The 22,805-nt window shown below is 39.9% G+C and overlaps 1 protein-coding gene across 1 annotated transcript; it reads left to right on the top strand.

The window, feature by feature from the left end:
- The first annotated feature begins 18,328 nt into the window (after window positions 1–18,328).
- Window positions 18,329–19,221, top strand: LOC140641205 (ferritin heavy chain-like). Its single transcript, XM_072840655.1, has one exon. The coding sequence runs from the start codon at window positions 18,344–18,346 to the stop codon at window positions 19,079–19,081; it is 738 nt and encodes a 245-aa protein (XP_072696756.1). The 5' UTR covers window positions 18,329–18,343; the 3' UTR covers window positions 19,082–19,221.
- The last annotated feature ends 3,584 nt before the right edge of the window (window positions 19,222–22,805 follow it).

Genomic DNA, 22,805 nt, shown 5'->3' with positions numbered 1-22,805 from the left:
TTCTGGCCCCTTCACATTTAATGGAGGGATCTTTTCTTCTATATTCTGTATCAGGCTACATTTTTGGCTCTCTTTCTTGAGAAGGAAGCAATGATATCAGATCATCAGAATAACAACAGATCCTTACCACCTTTTTTTTTTTTTTTTAAACTAAGAAAGAGTCAAGCCAATTCTGTGACCGATCAGTATTTCAGAGGATGTCATGGTGGAGAACTAAATCCTCTCAAGCATCTGTCTCCCTGACCTGGCTCTTGCCCATGGTTGGCCCTAAGTTGAAACGGTTGGATGTGACAGAAGACAGGTGCTAATGATCATGCATATCTGGAAAAATCACACCTCAGAGCACAATAGTCTTCTCAAGGCATTCAGAATACCCTCTGCTGAAGTGATTCATCACTTTCAAGAATGCCATTTTAAAATATTTCTAGCAATCAAAGAAGGCACGTGCTGAGAATCCCATGAATTAGATCATTTTAAATACATAAGGTAATTATATTTCCCTAACTGCTTCCATTATAGAAGCAGAAAATATAATTCCCAATTTAGAGGTTATTCATAAATGATAATGCAAGCTCACGTAAGAATTGTTCACAGAAATACACACACACACACACACACACACATTATATTCAGGCTAGCACATATTGTGAAGAGTAATGGAATATCTTGTCATCTAAAATGATGTTGAGATACACGTTTACTAAAACACCAAGGGGGACATGTATGAATATACATGCATCAAACTGCTAAGATGTATAGCTAAGCAGTTTTAAAAGGAAATGATGAGGGGTGCCTGGGTGGCTCAATCAGTAAAACATCTGCCTTCAGCTCAGGTCATGATCCCAGGGTCCTGGGATCGAGCCCCAAGCCCTAAATCTGGCTCTCTGATCAGCAGGGAGTCTGCTTCTCCCTCTGCCTCTGCCCCTCCCCCTGCTTGTGCTCTATTGCTCTGTCAAAAATAAAATCTTTTTAAAAAATAAAAAATAAATAAGAGGAAATAGTGAGTGCTAAGAAATAGTTTTCATTAAAAAATTCAAGTTTGGGGGATCCTTGGGTGGCTCAGCGGTTTAGCGTCTGCCTTCGGCCCAGGACACGATCCTGCAGTCCCGGGATCGAGTCCCACGTCAGGCTCCCTGCATGGAACCTGCTTCTCCCTCTGCCTGTGTCTCTGCCTCTCTCTCTCTCTGTGTGTGTGTCTCTCACGAATAAATAAATAAAATCTTAAAAAAAAAAATTCCAGTTTGTTTCACAGGTCAAAAGGAAAAAAAAAAATCTGAGTACCAACAAAGTAACACAAACCTTTATTTTAATTCCTACTAGAAAATAGGCCTTTTAACCATTATTTGAATTCATAAGCTTTAAACTTGATTTTAATATGGCTATCCTTTTCTCTTCATATGCTTTCTCAATGTGGTAACAAAGTCTTATTCAAGATCTTTATAAACACAGCTTAGCTTGCCCTGGCAATGAGAAGGTGTATGTTTTGAGAAAGAGTATCATACTGAAAAGATGCCCTTGTGGTTTAGCAGTTATTATCAGCTCCCCCTAAAATAACAACTTTCACATACGGGACCAGATATTACCCAAAGACAACAGTACCAAGTGAACTTCCTTTGGACTACCAGCTCCTTATTTTTTTTCCATCGTGCTCTCTTGTGTGTCTTGCCCTAACAATACAACTCAGCTCTTACTCTCCCTTAACATAAAATAGCATTTAGTTATTTCACCCAGAAATGACTGATATTTTTAGTGGTTTTCCCTCCTCTCCTAATTTGTCTCCATTTTGTATCATAACTAAACTCAGAAAAATGCATGAATCAAAAAGCTTTTAATATACTCTGATATCTTACTTCTCTGATGCTCCTATGTGGCTTTGACGTGTCCACATTTCAATTACTATTTGTTTCAGTCTCAAAAGAATTCTTGTGACAGTCATAACTTAATGGCAACAAAGGACTATTAGCTATTTTAGTCTGCTCAGGCTGCCATAACAAAATGCTAAAGACTAGGTGGTGTAAACAACTGAAATGTATTTTCTCAGACTTCTAGAGAGCAGAAATCTAAGATTGAGGTGCCAGCAGTGTGGATTTCTGGTGAGAGCTCTTTCCTTGGCTTATAGATAGCCATCTTCTCTCTGTGTCCTCACATGGCTTTTTCTCTGTGCAGTACACCAACCCTTTATGACCTAACTTACCTAATTATCTCCTAAAAGGTCCTATCTCCAAATATAGTCATATTGGGGGTTAGGACCTCAACATATAGATTTGGGGGGTGGGGTGAAACAATTCAGTACATAAAATTTGCCAATATGCTATGATCTTAAAGGACAGGTTCTTAGTGATGTCTTTAAGTTCCCACAGGAAAATCTATGGTTCATCCAGGATTCATTCAGTTCTAGAAGATCTGTCACATTCCATTTACTAGTCCATCACAGATTGTCAGCTACCTCCAGACTTGTGTCTTGGTATACAGAAGTATATATGGACTTATGTCTGCAATATTGGAGCAAACAATGGCACTTCTAAAGAAACTCTTCTAACCTTTTCTTTACATCTAAGGAAATAAAGCAAAACATTTACCACTGACTCACAGTGATCCAGGTGACACTCCTATAAAGGTGGTATTTTCATGACCCAAATCTCTATCCTTTTAAAATAGTATTTACCATGACTTTGAGTGAATCAATATTTATTTATTCATTCATTCATTCATTCATCCATCCATCCATCCATCCATCCATCCTTCCATTCATTCAGCAACTATTTATTGTTGAATGTGCTAGTCAATATCCAACACACAAGGATTCAGAGATAAGGAAAACAAGTTCCCAACTTAGAGTTGGGTGGGAAATGAAGTTGAACTTTTAAAATTTGGACCTTTGGACCTAAGGTTCAAGGACATAATCACTATCTGATTTCAATATCATAAAAAGGTGAGTCAAAATTAAAATTCTTTCAGATCAGGGTTGTTGTGAAGCCATGGAATGCCTTTGTGCAAGTTAAAAACATGGCAACCCTTGTGGCACCAGATTGGCACATGAACAGTACCAGTATACAATGAGCATCCCTTTCTTCAATGGACACTGACTAAGGAAGATGCACAGGCAAGATCACAGCCACCTTTACACTGCTCAGTTGTAACCCACTTGTCTAAAGAACACAAACTGCACAATTTTTTATGCCAATTGTCTTCTAAATGGTGGGATTTGGAATATATTGGGGAGCAACACAGGCCATCAGCAAACATTCCAACTGAACAGCACCCCATAAACCAAAGAGTTAACCTGAGAAGATTAAGGTCCAAGAGATTTAAAGGCCAATCCAGAGATTAGGAGAATAGTCAGTAGAATCTTAGATCTCAAAATGTGAATATATAAATTCCACAACAATGAAATTCCAGCAATCTTTGTGATTGATTTTTATCCCAAGGAACTCTTACTAGAGAAAGCAAGAAAGGTAGACTACCCATATATCATGCTTGTCCCAATTATCATTTTTCTCAATTGTATTACATATGAACTATGACTAAGGACCAAAGATGTGAATGCCATGTACCTTAGAAGCACTTACTAAATGCAAAGCTATAAAATCCTATTTTAAACAGAAGAAAGAAAAAGAAAGAAAGAAAGAAAGAAAGAAAGAAAGAAAGAAAGAAAGAAAGAAAGAAAGAAAGAAAGAGAGAGAGAGAGGGAGGGAGGGAGGGAGGGAGGGAGGGAGGGAGGGAGGGAGGGGAGGAAGAAAAAAGAGAAGGAAGGAGGAAGGGAGGAAGAATTTTAAAAATCATTTAGGTAGAAATGACTAATTTCTAGTTACAGAAAACAATTCTTGGGTGAAGAGGGGCAGTCTCAAGTGTCCTGCATACACTATCCTAAAATATCTTCATATTTCATTTATTTTAGTGTTTTTCCAATAGGCATGCATGAGTGCATGTCATCAATTCAGTGAGTGAGAAGTTTGATAACACCATTTTTCTATATTATGAAGATAAATACACAACTTAGCCTTGGGCTTATAATTAAATGAACCACAAAACACTGATTTATTAAAACTCTTTGCCAATTTTTGGACAGAAATTTATTCATGCTCAAAGGTAACAAATTATTGTAAAGGTTATTGAACTGAAATTTGTATTATTTTTATCGCAGAAAAAGAAAGATGTAAGTAAAACTTTTAGTCCCTTAATTATATCATGTCATATTTAGGTGGACCAAATTAATAATAAGATTAAAAGAAAATATTGCTGGTATATATGTTGATAAAATATAAATAACATTTTTCTTTTTTTCCTTTTTCTTTTTTTCTTTTTTTCTTTTTAAAAAGTTTTGTTATTGAAATCTAGTTGACGTACAATGTTATATGAGTTTTAGATGTACAATACAATATGTGGTTTAGTATCAAAACCAACACAATACCTGTGACCAAATAACAGCCCTAGATTCTGGGGCTATCATGTAGAATCTATATTCCAGATGGTCACAAATTGTCATTCTCCCTTCCACAAGCGCACTTGTTTTTAATCTTTATGAAACCTATTCTATCTTAATTTTCTACTAATATTTCCTAATCTACATCACCATCTCAATTTGCCCCAAGAGCTTTAAAAACCGTTATTTTTTATGATCACTCCCACATTTCTCTCACTGTGGCACCACATCAGCTGCTTTCAATGGACAGGTATGTGACTAGGCTATAGTCACTTGCTTCATTGAAAGTCTCCTTTACTTACATTTCCCCTTCTCTGTGATTATCTGGCTTCTTCAAAAGCCTCCTTTTCTATTTTCTAGTTTAAAAAATACTGAAACAGAAGTCAAGTAAAATCAACCATAATCACGTTACTTTAAAATGTATAAAAAGCTGATGTGTAAAAAACTAAATCCACATCTTCCTCTCTCCCAATTGATCCAATTGGTCAGAAGTTAAAATTAATTGCTCAGTGCCTATCTTTTCTGACATTTTTCTACTTTTATACAGATGTTTGATGTGTATGTGTAAACACTTTAATATACGTCCTCTTATTCCCTCCAAATATGGGAATGTGTACACACATACACACATTGCTTTCTTCATTGAAAATATCTTGGACATATCACATTAATATGAAGAGAACTACTTAATTCTATTAAAGAGCTGTATGATATTCCATTGTTTGACTCTTCTATAATTTGTCAATATTCCTAGGAAGACAGTTTTACATACTCTTTATGCACTGTATTTTCTCCATGCAATAAATTTCTTAAAGTGAGACGATGACATAAGAAGGGTTGTTTTGTTTTGTTTTGTTTTGATGAGATTCTTGAGAACAGGATTCATATGTAGAGTGCCACCAGATTAATATAACACTCCAAGACATGGTGGTCACTAACTGGTGTTAGCAGACCCAAGTTAATTGAGTGGTTGAGTATTCTAAAAATTGAACTAACTTTTATAAATACCTGAAAAATACAATTGTTTGACCCTTTTACTCTTTCTTACAGTGACAGATTCTACACAGCCATCCAAAGCTTCTGTTGAGGAGATTATGATAATCAGCAACTCTTTATTGAGAAGCAATATTTTATTGTTTGACTTGGATACAAAGGAAAGCCATCCCTCCCTTGTCACTGAGTAAGCACACACTAGGATCTCTTGGTTTTACTATATTCTAATATACTAATTTTACAGGGAAAATACATCAGGTATTAGGTGAGTGTAGTATACTTGAAACGATCATTGTCCTAAGGCAGGCAGGTTGCTATCAAAATTTGTAACTGTACCAATACCTTCCAGCATACAGCTTCTTCATTTGTGAAGTAAGAGAAATTACAAACTCTGCGGTCTTTTTTGGTTCTAAATTCTCTACTATAGTCCCCACCAACAAAGATAGCAGTGCCAGGGGTGTCTGGGTGGCTCAGTCACTTGAGCAACTGACTTTTATTTTCAGCTCAGACCATGATCTCAACTTTGTGGGATCGAGCCCTGCATGGGGCTCCATGCTCAATGAGGAGTTTGCTTGGATTCTCTCCCTTTCCCTTTCCCTCCCCCTCTGCTCCTCCCCTACTCATGTAAAATAAATAAATAAATAAATATATATGTGTGTATATATATATACATATATATATGTTTTTTTAAAGACAGCAGTGCTATATTATTTACTTCTAAGATATTCCTCCCACTTTGATTGAAAATGGAATTATTAGAAACATTTTTCCTAGATCCATTCAAATTGCATGAAACTGGAGATAAATGCTCATATATCCTCTAATTGCAAACAATCAGAATGGGTATACTGATTCCTACTGCCCCAAGTTTTTGTGAAAATTCAGTGACAGGATACTCAGAATACTTTGTATCATGCTTAGTATACACAAGTACTCAGTGACTTCTACCTTTCTTCATTGTGATTACTGGAGAAGGTTTAGAACTTGTATTTAAATGCTATTTCACTAAATTATGGAATTGTTTAAAATAGCAGAATTAAATAATCATTATCACAAAATGTTGAGATAAATTATGAAGTGTCTTAGCCTCTTTAACAAAGACAAGAACAATCTCAAACATACTTACTCCTGAACTAATATCAAAAGATCTAGAATAAAAAAAAAAGAGCTAGAATATAAAATATAACAAGCAGAAGAGATTACAAAGAACATACTTGCAATCTCCAATCACTGTCCCATGAACTGAAAGAACCCTGTGTTATGTAATTGGAGCAACAATGGCAAACCACATCCTTGGTGGAAGCAGCATTCCAAGGTTCTAGCCCTTAAAATAGCTACTGCTAGCACATATAAAGGTCAGCACATGTATATTTTATGCACTTTACTATTTCATAGGATTTCAAGCCACAACACATTACAGCAAGAAAGGACATTGGCAAACATTAATTCCTCTAGAACTAGAAAGAAAACTCAAAACCTTGACATTGTTCAAATCAATTCTCTCCTAGGAGACAATTGTCCATACTGCAATCAATGCCAAAGAAGTTTTGCCTGCAGTCTCTCTGCTCCAAATAAATGCATTTGGGAACTTCCCATGATGTTTTTTCTGCATAGAATCCTCATTGCCCAATTTCTTTCCCCTTTTTTATTTTCTCTTTTTTCCTCAGGGAGAGAGAGAATCCCAAGCAAGCTCCACATTCAGCGCAGAGCACAGAGCCCGACTTGGGGCCCATCTCAGAATCCTGAGACCATGCCATGAGCTGAAATCAAGGGTGGGATACTTATCCTACTGAGCCACCCAGGTGCCCCCTCATCCCCCAACTTCTTTTAAGAAAAATCTATCCTCTGTACAAGGCAGACACTGATCCTCCTACACTTGGTTTGTGATTGGATTCAACCTTCTATGATGGAATGCGGCTCTTCCACTTGATTTTGAATCCACACAGGCCCTAAAATCTAGGTGTCCTTTACTCTTTCACAGTACAATGTGATTACTACTCATCCAGCATCAGGTGCTCAAAATATATATTTGGAATTGAATCAAATCAAATCCAATTGAATTCAAGATGACTGTTCATTCAACCTTTAAGACTATAAGGCTCAAAATTAATATATTTGGTTTACTGGCTCCACTAGTAGCAAAGATAGAGAAAAATAAGCCATCAAGTACACAACAACCAACCCATTAAACTGACCACAACTCCCCTTAAAAATGTTGCTTAAGTGTTATTCAGAACCAGAAAGTTTGGGGACTTGAGAGAATTTTAGTCCCTCACCCACTTTATTTTTTTTAAGATTTTATTTATTTATTCATAAGAGACACAGAGAGAGAGAGAGAGGCAGAGACAGAGGCAGAGGGAGAAGCAGCCTGCGAGGAGCCTGATCCCAGGACCCCAGGATCATGCCCTGAGCCAAAGGCAGATGCTCAACTACTGAGCCACCTAGGTGTGTCCCCCTCATTCACTTTATTAACAGTGTTGTTGCATGCATTGGATCAGGTGCCATCTATGTGCTAGACACACAAGAGTAAAAAGGATGGACATTCCCCTGACAACAAGAATTTTTCAGCTTAGTGGAATAAAACAGTAAATAAATCACTCTAATTCTGTCTCATGACAGCGTAAGTAGAAGAGTATGGGACTCCCCAGAGGCCTCCAAGGACCATGTAAAGTGTGATCAAAAGAATAATGGAAGTGAATGAGCTGACAGAGATACAAAAAAGAGAGGGGGTGGTAGACAACTGCAGGGCTGGGGAAAAGCAGGCACACCAGAGGAGCTGTCAAAACACAGATTCATATTAACTTGTATATTCATTGTAGCAACCACCAAAGGGTCTTCTTGAGTTCCATTAAACATTCATATCAATAAGCCTGGCACCATGCCACTCGGAAAGACTTTGGATAGAAGCCACAGTTTTCTGGCATGGTGATATCAAGTGTCCTCTCAGGATCCCCACAGAATGAGTAGAAGAGATGCCCTAGCTAAAATGCTTCATGTTCATAAGAACCAATATCTTTCATAACAACTCCAGTTTCCAAAAACCCTAACAAAGGCAAGCTCAGAGACAAGAGTTACCATGCTCAGAGAAGATCAATGTTAATTTGCCAGTGAGGGATTATTTTTCTACCAGCAAGATTGCCTGGATGTATACTCACATGTGAACAGAGGTAGAGAGTTAACCAGTGGTCATAGTCTCATGCTAAAGGTAAAGGGCTTGATAACTCTCTGCCCACACTCTCCTGTGGGTAGTTCTGAGTGGGACACCATTATAAGTAGTGTATGTGGCACATAAAGGCCTGTGGGAAAGGAACAAATGGAACGTTCCAGGCTCTAAAGGAAAATTCATAAAGACGGAAGCATATTGGGGGTTTAGAGAGACTATAGGGTGCTAGAAGTCATGAGAGAATAGTCACAGGAAGCAAGGGAGAATATATTTCACAAGGCTGTAGTTTAAAGTGGGACTATTCCAAGGTTTAAAGCAAGGGAATGAGTTAATCACATTTACATTTGGCTAATCTAGGCACAGGACACTGGAAGAGCATGAAGCCCTCCGATGTCTTACATCTGCTGCTACAGATCTAACTTTTCTGGCTTTGTCCTCCTCCCCAGAGGTCAGTGTGAATGCACCAGAACAATGAGTTCCCTAGCTTCTGGCTTTCTGTTAGGTCCAACCTATGCAGAGCACTAGCAAGGGAGGCAAGGGAAAGAAGAGAATGAGGCCAGGTATTTAATCCCCTGGACTCCTCCCTTCCAGGTTCCCTGAGACCTGCTATGTCCTTCCAGCTGTCATTGCACCCTTCTAGGTGGTTCTAAGAATAGCTTACTCTCCCTGCGGTTCTGAGAACCACTCCTGAGACCAGCTACAGGAGTACTGAACTATCTAGAATTATTCTGATTTTTAAGTGTGCCATCTATTTTCTCCTGGGTCCTGCACTGATCACAGTTAAGACATTAGGCCAGATGACCAGGTAGGAGTTGTTGGTATCTTGCCCAAGATTCCCTGGGAAGCCTTTCACCATTTGGGCACCACCCCACCCCCACCTTCTGTGTGTTTCTTCTTATAAGAGAAGCTGTCACACTATTGGGACCATGGTGGTCAGTCCTGCAACTGCTTTGTCAGAACATGCAGACAAGCAGGGAGCCTGAGTGATTACATCTCCCCAGAGCAGCCCTGAGAGCTGTGGCTGGCTGGTGCAGAACTATAAAAGCCCAGCTCCCTGCCCCAGCTCAATTTCCAAGGTATGTCCATGCTCCAGAAGTCCCCTGTGGGATCAGTGCAAGTTATCCCATATTCAGGCCCCATGGTGAAGTGAAAAGATTAGTGCATCTAGATCAAAATGAAGGGGGAAAAATGCTATCAAAGGTACCAAGAGAAGGACGCCTGGGTGGCTCAGTGGTTGAGCATCTGCCTTTGGCTCAGACTGTGATCCTGGGGTCCTGGGATCCAGTCCCACATCGGGCTCCCCACAGGGAACTTGCTTTCCCTCTGCCTATGTGTATGCCTCTCTCTCTATGTCTTTCATGAATAATAAAATAAAATAAAATAAAATAAAAAACCTTTTAAAAAATATTTTACTTTCTTCTGTGGTCTCCTGACTTGTCATGGTGTTTTAATGTAATTTTAGAGGGGGGAAAAAAACCTTAACATTTTATTATTTATTTATTTATTTATTTATTTATTTATTTATTTATTTATTTATTAAACCTTAACATTTTAAATTATCAGCCTGGATTTCACTGTTCATGTTTAGCTCATGCCATGACTGATTTAAATATAAATATGAGCTATTAACTTATATAAAGGATCACTGAAATTATAGAATTCATTTGTTTTAGCTTGTCCATGCACATATATTTCATTGTTACCAGAACAGTGGAAATGCTACACAAAAGGGACTGAATTTTTTTTTAAGATTTTATTTCTTTATTTATGAGAGACACACAGAGAGAGGCAGAGACACAGGCAGAGGGAGAAGCAGGTTCCCCACGGGGAGCCTGATGCAAGACTAGATTCTAGGACCCAAGGATCATGACTTGAGCTGAAGGTAGATGCTCAACTGCTAAGTCACCAAGGTGTCCCGGGACTGAACTGTTTTTATTTCATTTCTTGATGGGCACACATTCGACCAACATGCCGTCTTTGGCTTACTGATTAAGAAGGATTGAAAGGAAAGTGAACTATGGGTTGTTTCATTGCCCCTTTTTCTACTATGTCATCACTTTCAGCAGAAATGACCACCTGACACAGGGAAGTATAACACTAGTAAGAGAAGATCTGCTGAGTCTCTTTGGTCCTTCATGTCCCTGGGAATGCCACGGACTTCTTTCTGCATTCCAAGCAAATTCTGTTTCAAAGGAAAAAGGCAGCTCTGAGGCCTGCAGGCACCCTAGCTTCCTCGTCACAGATACAACACACTTACTTTGTACTTGCATTCAGGGGCGCTGCCTTGACATTCATTACGGCTCCACCAAAATCCCATGCTCAGGCTCTGGGAGTGCTGTGAACACTATATGCCCACAGGGAGGCAAGGAATGACAAATACACAAAAAGCACTTGTCTGCTCATGTGCGTACTCCACTGCCTCCGACCCCAGACTGTACTTAGAAAATACAGGTTCAAAAATAAGATTATTATGACTTTCAAGACATCATCGGCAGAGCACTAAACCAAGCCCAGGGCTTGTCTCAGTGTGGGATGCTACATGATTGCCCAAGCCCATGAAGCTAGCCTACTCTGCATGGAATTTTACTGAATCACACTCTTTCATTGTCCCCCCACTACTCCCCCCCCCACCCCACAGCATTTGATAAATCACTTGCAAATGAGACCTTTTCTGAAAGTTTGCTTAGAAATCCAACCTATAAAAGTTTTTATTGAAAACGTCCCTAAGAAGCAAATCTAAGATGTGATTCAGGAAGTAGATCACTTGCTGGACAAGTAACAAAAGATGTCTGACACCCACCTTCCACAGCACTGATTCCTAGGATGCCATAGCATTGCACTTGCTAGAATTTCTACCTGTGTAATTGGGGATAGACAGAGGTGGAAGGAGATAACCTCACTGGCACAGGATCTTTCTTGATTGAGGGCTGTGGTGAAAATGTGGAATTGCTTTGGGTTGGCTGAGCACTGCTGATGAAAGAGAAAGAGAAAGAGAAAGAGAAAGAGAAAGAGAAAGAGAAAGAGAAAGAGAAAGAGAAGAAAGAAAAGAGAAAAGAAAAGAAAAGAAAAGAAAAGAAAAGAAAAGAAAAAAGAAAGAAAGAAAGAAAGAAAGAAAGAAAGAAAGAAAGAAAGAAAAAAAGAAAAGAAAAGAAAAGAAAGAAAAGAAAAGAAAAGAAAAGAAAAGAAAAGAAAAGAAAAGAAAAGAAAAGAAAAAAAAAGAGAAAAAAAGAAAAAGAAAGAAACTGACAGGATTCATTACCAGACTAATGGAATGAGTATCAGAAATACTACATGGCAGCATATAAAGAGTTCCTCATCTCCTAGAGCAGGAGTCAGCAAACTTCACAATTAGGGCCAAGACTGATCCACTACTAGCTTTATAAATAAAGTCTTATTAAAACACAACCATGCTTACTCATTACATATAGTCTATGACTGCTTGCAATACACTATAATAGCAAAGTTGAAGAGATGCTACAGGGACCTTATGGCCCACAAGCTTAAAATATTGATCTGGCTTTCTCTAAAAAAAGCTTGCAAATCCTTGTCCTAGATTCTGAGAGCAACCTGAGCTGCCTCTAACTTCACACAGACTTCCCTCATGTGGACTGCATCTATATAAATTTTCCTCTTCTTATGAGGACACCAGTAACTGAAACAACACAGACCTTCAACCAGGACAATCTCATTTTAACTTGGTTATATCTGCAAAGACCCTGTTTCCAATAAGGCCTATGCACAGATCCTTGGTGGACAAGAATTTTAATAGGATGCTATTCGTCCCATTATACCACTATATCAACAGTTAGGTTCAAAACTGAGCATGGCCCAAGACGGGAAATACTGGCCTTGCTAAGGAATAGAAGGATTATAACTAGAAATCCAGGGGCTAAAACATTAGTACGGTTTTAGGAGTCTAATGATTTGTGGCACGCCAGACATGTCCTGAAGGTAGAGTAGGAGTTACCGTACCTTGCACTTTTGACCACAGATTAAAAAAAAAAAAAAAGAGCAAAATTAATAAAACAGAGTTTACTAGACCTCTTCTAGTTTTAGAGGCAGAAGGCTTGAGAGTTCAATTCTGACTCATTTATGAAGTGACCTGGAGGTTTCCCCATTTTGAATGGATCTGAGAGTGAAGTAAAGAAAGTGCTCCAGCACTAAGTCCAAGCACTCCCTTTAGAATTTTGAGAGATTTCCTAGTGATAAAATACAGAATAGCAATACATCTCCTTTTCTCAAGACAAAATCCTTTACTCCTCTTTATAAAACCCTCAGGGGAAAAAAAAAAAACCTCAGATACTCCATTAATAGCAGTTGCACAATCCATAATCCATATTGCAGTAATCAATGGACTTCTATTCACTCTAGCTTTGTTGCATTTCAGGCTTCTAACAGCAAGAAATTTTGAAAGGGCCAGGATCAGTAATAAAGATGAAGAAATGCTAAACCATGACTAACTATGTTTGAATGTAAAAGAGAGAATAGAAAGAGATGAGAAAAGGAGAAAAAATGTCTTCATCACAAATACAAGTATAAAGGGGTAGAAGTACTTTTCAACTTTCCTTTTTCTCATTATTTATGACTGCTCCCATCTATTAACATAAAAATGGAAAATGTTGTTGATATACTTTCCAAGGTAGGTAAATTCTAAAAATATCTTGTATTTAAAATAAAATGCTCTACAGAAAATAATATAAAAACATGATCTATATATTACATATATCGAAACATTATTCATTGGATTACAACCCATTTTCATATAGTCCTTAAATTTCCAATTGGCAAAGCATTTTTACATAGAAAACAAATACTTCATCCAATAAATCTATAAAGCATAAAATGGAGGATATTGTTATTCCTTTTAAGTCTGAAAACAGGTGTGCCTGAGTGGCTCAGTGGTTGAGCTTCTGCCTTTGGCTCAGGGCATGATCCCAGGGTCCTGGGATGGAGTCCCACATAGGGCTCCCCGCAGGGAGCCTGCTTCTCCCTCTGCCTGTATCTCTGCCTCTCTCCCTCTGTGTCTCTCATGAATAAATAAATATTTTTTAGAAGTCTGAAACCAGCAAAGTACAGAGCTTTTCAAATAACTTACAGCAAAGCCGTCTCCTAGTATACCTTATAAATGTGCACTTGGCTAAGCTGATACCCTATGTGAAATAAATTTTCCTATCCCCATTTATCTGGGGGATAGAAGCATAGGACTAGGAATTTAAAAATGAGATGGGTTGCCAGTGGGGGAAGGGGATGGACAAAATGGATGAAGGGGAGTGGGAGCTCCAGGATCCCAATTATGGAATGAATAAGTCACAGGGAGGAAAGGTACATCACAGGGAATATAGTCAATGGTATTGTAAGGGTTGTATGGTGACAGACGGCAGCTACACTTATGATGAGCATAGCACAACTTAGAGACTTATGGAATCACTATGGTGTACACCTAGTGGGTCAACTATACTTCAATAAAAAAAAATAAGTAGGATGATAAGCTGTGCCTGTAAGGACACACACACACCAACACACATTTAAGTATACACAGGCATGTGCCCATATACAAGAAATTATAACATGATATGATATACTCTCAGTATAAACAAAGTCTTCAACAATAACAACAAAGTAGTGATTCATTCCAAATGAACTTATCTAAGACCTTAGAGAGAAAATAACATATTTGATGGGACCTAAAAAGATGAGATGTACTTCGTGAAGAAGTAAAAGAAGGGAGGACAGGACAAAGGAGAAGTAAAGGGAGCACCAGAGAATCTCCAAGGCTTAGAGGGCTGTTCAAGGAAGAGAAGAAGCCATTAAAACTGAGGAAGAAGACAGCCCTGGTGGCTCAGCAATTTAGCGCCGCCTTTAGTCCTGGGCGTGATCCCGGAGACCCCCCGATCGAGTTCCACATCAGGTTCCCTGCATGAAGCCTGCTTCTCCCTCTGCCTGTGTGTCTCTCTCTCTGTCTCTGTGAATAAATAAATAAATCTTTAAAAAAAAAAAAACTGAGAAAGAAATGGCTTGCGAAGAATGGTGGGCCATGGTCTAGGTTTGTACTTTTGGTATAACATTGTTTACTATGAACACTGGAAATCAAAATGTCCCTAAATTTAAAAAAAAAAAAAAATCCTTGTATTTTCAACATCTAGTGAAACACATGACAAACTTTGTAAGGAACAGGAAACATTTTTGACAGATTAGCATGGAATATTCAGTGTGTATTGTGTTTTATGATGTTGTTTTGCATTACATTTCACGTCCTTCATTTGTTTTATAGCTATGGTTTTTTTTACCTTGGGGATAAGCATTTATATGAAAAGCATCATTTCTACTAAAACACTAGTAGCAGCAGTTGGCATTTAATACTAAAGAATCATTTTCAGATCCTCTCTTTAGGGAACTATGTTTTAGGAGTTGCAAAAGTTTAGAGAAAATAAAAGCAAAGATGGATAGAGAAAAGCAAAAATGAGTAGGAAATTTCTTGGTGAATATCCATCGCATTCTGCTAGCAGAGACTAAGTGAAACTAGACCTTAGGCATCCACCTCTATCTACGGTACACTTTAAGAAGCTCATTTGAGACCAAAGAGCTTACTACCAAACTACAAGTTTGATATGCCCATATTATAAAAGAAATTTGACCTCACTATCCCTACATGATAATAGTATAATGCATATAAGCATACTGTGTAAGCTGTATAAGGTTTTCCATATATAATAATTATTATTGCTTACTGAATAATATAAAATAAATGGTCTTGAATAATTAAATAGAAACTATCCAATAAGAACTATTAAAGAATATCCTGAGTGCTTATTCTGTGCCAAGCTCTGTGACAAATCCTCTGCATAATTATTTTATTGAATCCTTTCAGTGACCCAATGGAAATAAGTAGGATCTGGAATTTACAACTGAGGAAACTGACCTAGGAATGTAGTCTGACTTGCACAAGGAAATCTAGGAAAGTGATACGGAGAAAGTAATATGCTGATAACAGAAAGAAGGCCTGAATATAAGCAGCAATAAGATCAGAGACTCAGATATCAACCAAAAGATATCAAATAACCATAAGAAGAGAAATGGCCCAGGATGTAAAATGGGCAGAAGATTTGTACGCTTCACCCAAGATACATGACTGGCAAAGAAGTATGAGAAAATGTACTCAGCATCATTAACTATGACAGGAATTCAAATTAAAAATACAAAGAAATGCCAGTATACATCTACCAGAATGGCTAAATTTTAAGTTTTAAATTAACAAGAAATAAGTGACAATACCAGTGGTTGTAAGGATGTAAAGGAATTTGAAGTCTCACATAGTGCTGATGGAAATGTAAAATGGTACAACCATTTGGAAAAACAATTTGAAGTTTCTTAAAAAGTTAAACATATGCTTAACCATATGATCCAGCCATTCCATATAAAGTGTTCACCTAAGAAAAATAAGCATATACAGCCATACAAAGGCTTGGAGAGAAATGTTCATAACAGCTTTGTTTCAACAGCCAAAAACTGTAAACAAGCAAAATGTTCATGAGATGGGAAAAGGTTAAACCAATTGTGGTATATCTACACAATGGAAGAACTATGCAACAACAAAAACTATTCATACACACTACAACATGGGTAGATCGCAAAACCACCGTGCTGAGCAAAAGAAACCATGCGAAAAGGGAATTCACACCAATCGTTTATATGAAATTCTAGAAAATGCAAACTAACCTACATAGTGAGGAAAAGCAGATCGATGGATGCCTGGGATAATGTGGGGCAGAAAGTGGCAGGAGGGAGTGATTATAAAATATAAAAGAACATGAGGGAACTTTGAGAGGTGATGAAATGTTTATTATCTGGATTTTAGCAATGATTTCACAGATATATACCTACGTCCAACTCTATCAAGTTGTACATTTTAAGTATCTGCAGTTTATTTTATGTCAATTATACCTCTCGAAAGCTATTGCAAAGGTATATATTTACTTTTGAGCTTCTGTGATTTTTTTTTAATCTGTGAGAATTATTATCAACATTTTAACCATGGTTCTGAGTAGAGAAATTTCCTGAATTTTCTTCTGTTGAGTTAATCCTCATTTTCTCAATACACTATAACAGTTACAACATTCTTTTAAAACCAAATACCATTTTAAATTTATTTTTTCAGACTATTTTATTTATTTATTTTTTATTTAAAAACTTCTTTTGGCAGATGGACTCCTGGGACTGCCCAAGACCAGCCCTGAAATGATGACCGATAAAGCAGAGGAGTTGGCTGTTGGGAGGAAAGCCAAATGAAACATTTTGGAGAATCCACAATTCATCCTCCCTCTAAGAGAAGGCCAAGCCTGGCACTGCTGTCAGTGAAATAGGAAGCACAGGGAGCATCCCACCCTGCAAGCTCAGCTATGTCCTTGAAAGATGATGACTCCAAAGTTATAGCAATGTCTGTGTTGGGAGAAGTGCCAGAAAAAAACTGCCAATACCAATGGAAATCAATGCTGAAATAAAGCATCAGTTAAAAAGGGAAATTTGACAGTGTTGATGAAAATATGAAAGAATTTTCAAATTTCTTGAAGGAGTGAGCAGATCTCCAGAAATGTGGGAAAAAATTTCATACATGCCATAAAGGAAGCAGCAAGATTTAAAAGCCAAGACTTAATAAGGCACCTGGAAAATACACTAGAAAAACTAGAATCTGACCTCTTTCTCAACAAAGATAATCACACCTCAAATAATCTCATTATTGAAGAGATCAATGAGAAAGCAGAACCAGTTTGCTGTCCTAGGATGCAACCTGGTATTGTTGACACTTCCTAGCATGTTAGCTAAGAAAATTTATCTTCTTGAGGCTAAGAAAAGGCATTGGAACTTCAACATTACAAGTCTGTTAGTAAAAGCTGGGCATTTGCCCTTAAAAAAAAAAAAGTCATTTTACTTGACACACAATGTAACATTAGTTTCAGATGTGCAACATAGTGATTCAACTTCTCCACAGCTCTGCTCAGACTCTATGTATCTGCGTTAACAAAAACCAGATAAATAACCTCATGTTTAGAACTAGTTTATATCTTCTTCCTACTTTTCTAGTGTTTTGTTTTGCAGTAAAGATGCATTTTATATTTAAAAATAAGATGACTTTTTTAAAAAAGCACTCTTACTACAGACTCTTGAAAATTTGTACTAACAGTCCTTTCCGTACCTGCACTTGTTAAAATAAATAGAAAGTCCATTTATAAGCATCCATTTTGGCTGGGACCTATTTTGTTTCATCCTATTTCAAGGCTCTGTGCCCCCCCCCCCCCCACGCGCGCGCCTTGAGCTTTGGAAAGAAAGAGTCCACAGAGGGAGGGCCAGCGTCGCCGGGTGCCTCCTCCCTTCCGCCCGTCCCAGCGCCTATTTTTGGGACAGCACTTTTGACTTGGATGAACTAGTAAGTCACAAAGGCCCACGGGCAGAGCCGGGGCACCGCCGGGTTAACGGGGCTGCGCCCGCCCTGCAGGTGCGCCCGCCCGGCAGGTGCGCCCCGGCCGCCCCGCCCCCGCCCGGCAGGTGCGCCCCGGCCGCCCCGCCCCGGCCGCCCCGCCCCCGCCCGGCAGGTGCGCCCCGCCCCCGCCCCGCCCCCGCCCGGAACGCGGCGCCTCGGGAGCGCCCCGGGTGTGTGTGACGCGGTCGCCGTCGCCTGGGGCCGCGCTCGCCGGCAGACCCGAAGCTCCGGCGCCGGCCGCACGCTGTGCCGCCCTGGCCCGCTGCCCCCGCCCGCAAGGAGCCGAGCCATGCGGCCCTGTTTCCGGCTCCTCCCCAACATCCGCGCCTCGCTGCTGTCCCTGCGCTGCGCGCGCCCGGGCTTCGCGCTCCCGCCGCTGCGGGCCTCCGGGCGCCCCTGGCGTCCCCGCGCCCCCGCGCCCCTGCGCCCTCTGGCCGCGGCCGCCGCCTCCCGGGACCCAGCCCCGCCCGCCCGCGCCCGCGCCCGCGCCGGCTCCCGGGTGCGCCAGAACTTCCACCCCGACTGCGAGGCCGCCGTCAACCGCCAGATCAACCTGGAGCTGTACGCGGCCTACGCGTACCTGTCTATGGCCTATTACTTCTCCCGAGAGGACGTGGCGCTCAACAACTTCGCCAGGTACTTCCTTCGCCAGGCCCGGGAGGAGGCCCAGCACGCCGAGAAGCTGATGCGCCTGCAGAACCAGCGGGGGGGCCGGATCTGCCTGCGGGACGTCAAGAAACCGGACCGGGACGACTGGGAGAGCGGCCTGAGGGCCATGGAGTGTGCGCTGCTCTTGGAAAAGAATGTGAACCAGTCGTTGCTCGAATTGCACACTCTGGCCTCAGACCAAGGCGACCCCCATTTGTGCGACTTCCTGGAGACGCACTATCTGAATGAGCAGGTGAAGTCTATCAAAGAACTGGGTGATCACGTGCAAAACCTGGTTAAGATGGGGGCCCCGGATTCCGGCCTGGCCGAGTACCTCTTTGACAAGCACAGCCTTGGAAACGAAAACAATCAGAACTAAGCCACAGGCTGCCCTCCTCGCTGCCCAGGGCGGGCCAAGACCCAGAGTCTGCAGACTCCTGCTTCCTTGCCCTTAAAATGAACCTCTATCTTTACACCCACTTATGCTGTACCAATAAAGTGACTTGTAGAGACAATGTACTTAGCCTCGTGTTAACAAGGTCTTTTTGTCCAACATCAAGATCATTTTTCCAGCCTGAAACGTAGCCCAGGATATTATGATATAAAAATGACTGTGGAAGAGCACTGCAAGTAGAGGCAAACTTTCTCCAGTTGCCAAATATTATTCCGATCCATGAACCTTAACTAAAATTCTGTGATTTTTCAGCTGAGAAAGTGCCCCTTATTTTCAAGGCCTCATGCTAAAGCTAAAGTGGGAAAACATGTTAAGATAAATATGCAAATAACTATAACACGTTGGAGAATATATATAGTACTGTAAAAACCACACATGTAAAAATCTAGGGCTACTTATACCCTTTCCCAGTATGTTCCAAGAAAAAAAGTAATGTCTGGCGGTGTTTTTAAAGGATTTTGTGATCAAATAAATTCAAGAAAAGCTGTGCAAAGTATCAATACTGGCCTTGGAAAGTCACAATCTGTATGAACATTTGAAGGGCTCTGGGAAGTCTTGCAATTAAAAACAACACAAAACAAAAAATCTTGGATTTCTTTTGTTTAGCTCACTGTTGCCCAAACATATCCAATCTCAGCTAATTTGTATGTGTGTGAGTGTGTGTTTTAAATGATAATCTAGGTCTGTCTGATTACAGATTGTACACTTCACCACTGGACTATACAGCCTCTCTGATAACATATCAAAAAGGGTGAATACACTGCAGAAAACACTTTTCTGTGCCCTTTAAAAATGGAGAAGAAAGAACATCAGGGTGGGAAAGTCAAGAAGAAATCCAGAAGGAGGGACACCTGGGTGGCTCAGTGGTTGGGCATCTGCCTTTGGCTCAGGGCATGATACCCAGGTCCTGGGATCAAGTCTCACATCAAGCTCCCCGCAGGGAGTCTGCTTCTCCCTCTGCCTATGTCTCTGCCTCTCTCTCTGTGTCATAAATAAATAAATAAATAAATAAATAAATAAATAAATAAATAAATATTTTTTAAAAAAATCAGGAAGGAAGGAGGTATCAGCCAGACAGATGTTTTCTTGGGAGTTGGGGGTGGAGGAGGCAGGAGAAAATAGAAGACTATTTGGTCAGCAGGCCCTGGGCTAAGAGCACTGGATGGGGCTGGGGAGATGGGTTGGAGCCAAGTGTGGAGAGAGGAGGTGCTCAGGCTTAATTTGCTGAGCAATGGCAGTGCTTTGAATGATATGCTAAGAGTTCACCAATCAAGAGTTTAGTTGTAGAGAATACAAACCTGAGAACAACTTGAATGTCTGTGCTCCTTTCAGTCCTCTGAGAAACATGCCAAGATGGGATTAAGTGTATAAGAAATGTCTCAGGGGAAAGAGAAATGCCCTTGAAAATGGGAAAGGAGCTAGGAGAAGCCTGAGAAGCCTTCAGACTCCGTGCAAGTCTGGTCCCGAGGGAAAGAAGAAAGGAAAGTTGTGTGTGGCTCTAGGTAATCTTCCACCAGTGGTCTGGGAGACCCATAAGCCAGAGTCACTCATCAGAGGAATCCCAGGTCTCCCAGAAATGGGGCTGCAAAAGAACATTTCCGGAGCTTTGTTATTGACTGGGAAATGCGGGCTTGCAACAAGCTAGGAGATGAATTGATTTGCAAGCACGGCAGCAGGGGTCCTTGGCAAATTGTGCTCCCTGCAGACCCAGATCTGAGAGGTTCACGCACATGACTGCACAAACTCAACAGAATGGTTTAGATTAAAATACCATACATGGAATGCCCTACAGCTATTAAATATGATTTTGCCAAACACATAATACTGGGAGCAGAAATTCACAATGTGTTTTCTGAAAAGCAAGCATAAGGCTGGGTTTCGTTATATAATTGTATACAGACAAGTATAGAGAAAATAATAGAGATGCATACAAAATGGAAGTACCTATACCAGCAAACGAAGCTGGATAACCTCTTAATGAGATTGTGTTAGATATTTATTTTCTTTAGCTGCTTCTCTTTTTAAAATAAATTTGTCACGGACATCCATTACATCTTATTATCCTAATAAGAATAGTAATGATATAAGGTAAAAAGAAGGCGGTAAGGGTCTGATTTTGCCATAGCAAAATCAATGGAAATAGAAACAATGAGATGCTGGTAAGTGTTTACAGGAAGAATGTTTTAAATTTGGCAAATGATTGAATAGGGAGAGTTACAGAAATGGGGTACAAGAAAACTGATAGATCTCAGATCTGTGTTACTGGAGGAGAGGAATAAAAAGAGATCTTGGATAAGAGGAACAGTCAGGTGTGGGGAGTCCATAATGATGCGCTTTTGATTAAATGGATTGGCCCCAATTTATTTCTAACCTTAGGTTGGTTTATTGTGCTGCATGTGATCCTATTACATCTCTTTAGAAAATTTCCTCTTCAGTTCTTCCGGATGAGTGTTTTCCAAACTGCAGACTACAACCCATTCGTGTGTCACCAAATTATTTAGTGAGTCACTACCCACCTTTTGTTAATAAAATAGATCTGAACAGAAGTATAAATAAGTGAAGGAAGGACATTGTCTCCTGAAATTCTTGGTGTGTGTGTGTGTGTGTGTTCGTGTATTTACCTTTTCATAGTGGTACTTATCCTATGTTGCTGTCAAAAACATACAATAGCCATTGTCCCAGACAAATCTTTTACATTCTCATCTCAGATCTCTTTCTCTTCCCACTCCACACTGTCTGTTGATAATCCTCTTATTTCACTGAGAGTTTAGAAGGAATCCCAGGAGAACCTCATATTTTCTTATCATTGATCACATGCTTGCCTTTGTATTCATGTGCAAAGCATTCTGTTCTGCTACTGTGGTTGAAGCATCTATGCTACTCCCTAAAACTCACCTCCCAACAGTGCCCTGAGTCCCAACCCTCGTATTTATTGCAGGACACAAGGCCATCACACCTATAATCTTGTTTTCACTGGTATTATCAATTTTGCCCTCCCTACTGATTGGTTCTCATGAGAAGCAAAGATGACGTTATTCTCTCTCTCTATATATATATATATATATGTTTTTTTTTTTTTAAGTCACTTTTGGACTAGCATTCCCTCCAGCAAACACTAAGCGGCCACCCCCTGCTTAGCTCTCTTTTACAACAAAACCTAAAGTCATTACTGCTTCCTGTACCTATTTATTCTGTTTTCTCTTCATCCCCTACAAGTAAGTCTGTGTTCACTGTTTGCCACCACACCAACCATTTTATTTTTCCACCAAGATCATCAGTGACCTCTCCACATTGATAAATCTAGTGCATATTTCTCAGCCTTCCTCTTACTCAACCAGCTAGCAGGACTTGTCATTTCATTCATAATACACTCACTGGCTGTTGTTTGTCTCTCTTTCTAACTGCTCCTCCACTTCCTGAACTTTACACATTAGAGAGTCCCAGAACTCTGTCCTCACTTCTGAGTCTCTTCTTCCTCTTTATCTATACCTGCTCTTTAAAGATCCCACCAGTCCCGTGACTTCTATTTAAGTACCTATCTGTTGTGTTCCAGTCCAAATAGGCAACATAGGAAGACCTTGAACTCCCCTCTTCCATCGAACACATCAAATTTCATTCGTCCTGAAGAACTAAACAGCTGCTGAACAAC

Source organism: Canis lupus, chromosome 10, assembly GCF_048164855.1.
Source record: "Canis lupus baileyi chromosome 10, mCanLup2.hap1, whole genome shotgun sequence".
Taxonomy (NCBI): domain Eukaryota; kingdom Metazoa; phylum Chordata; class Mammalia; order Carnivora; family Canidae; genus Canis; species Canis lupus.
Note: the sequence above shows the minus strand (reverse complement) of the source record. Positions and strands in the feature narration are given on the sequence as shown.

Bases quoted from the DNA above. Each gene is read 5' to 3' on its own strand.
- LOC140641205 (XM_072840655.1), top strand. From the start codon at position 18,344: ATGCGGCCCTGTTTCCGGCTCCTCCCCAACATCCGCGCCTCGCTGCTG.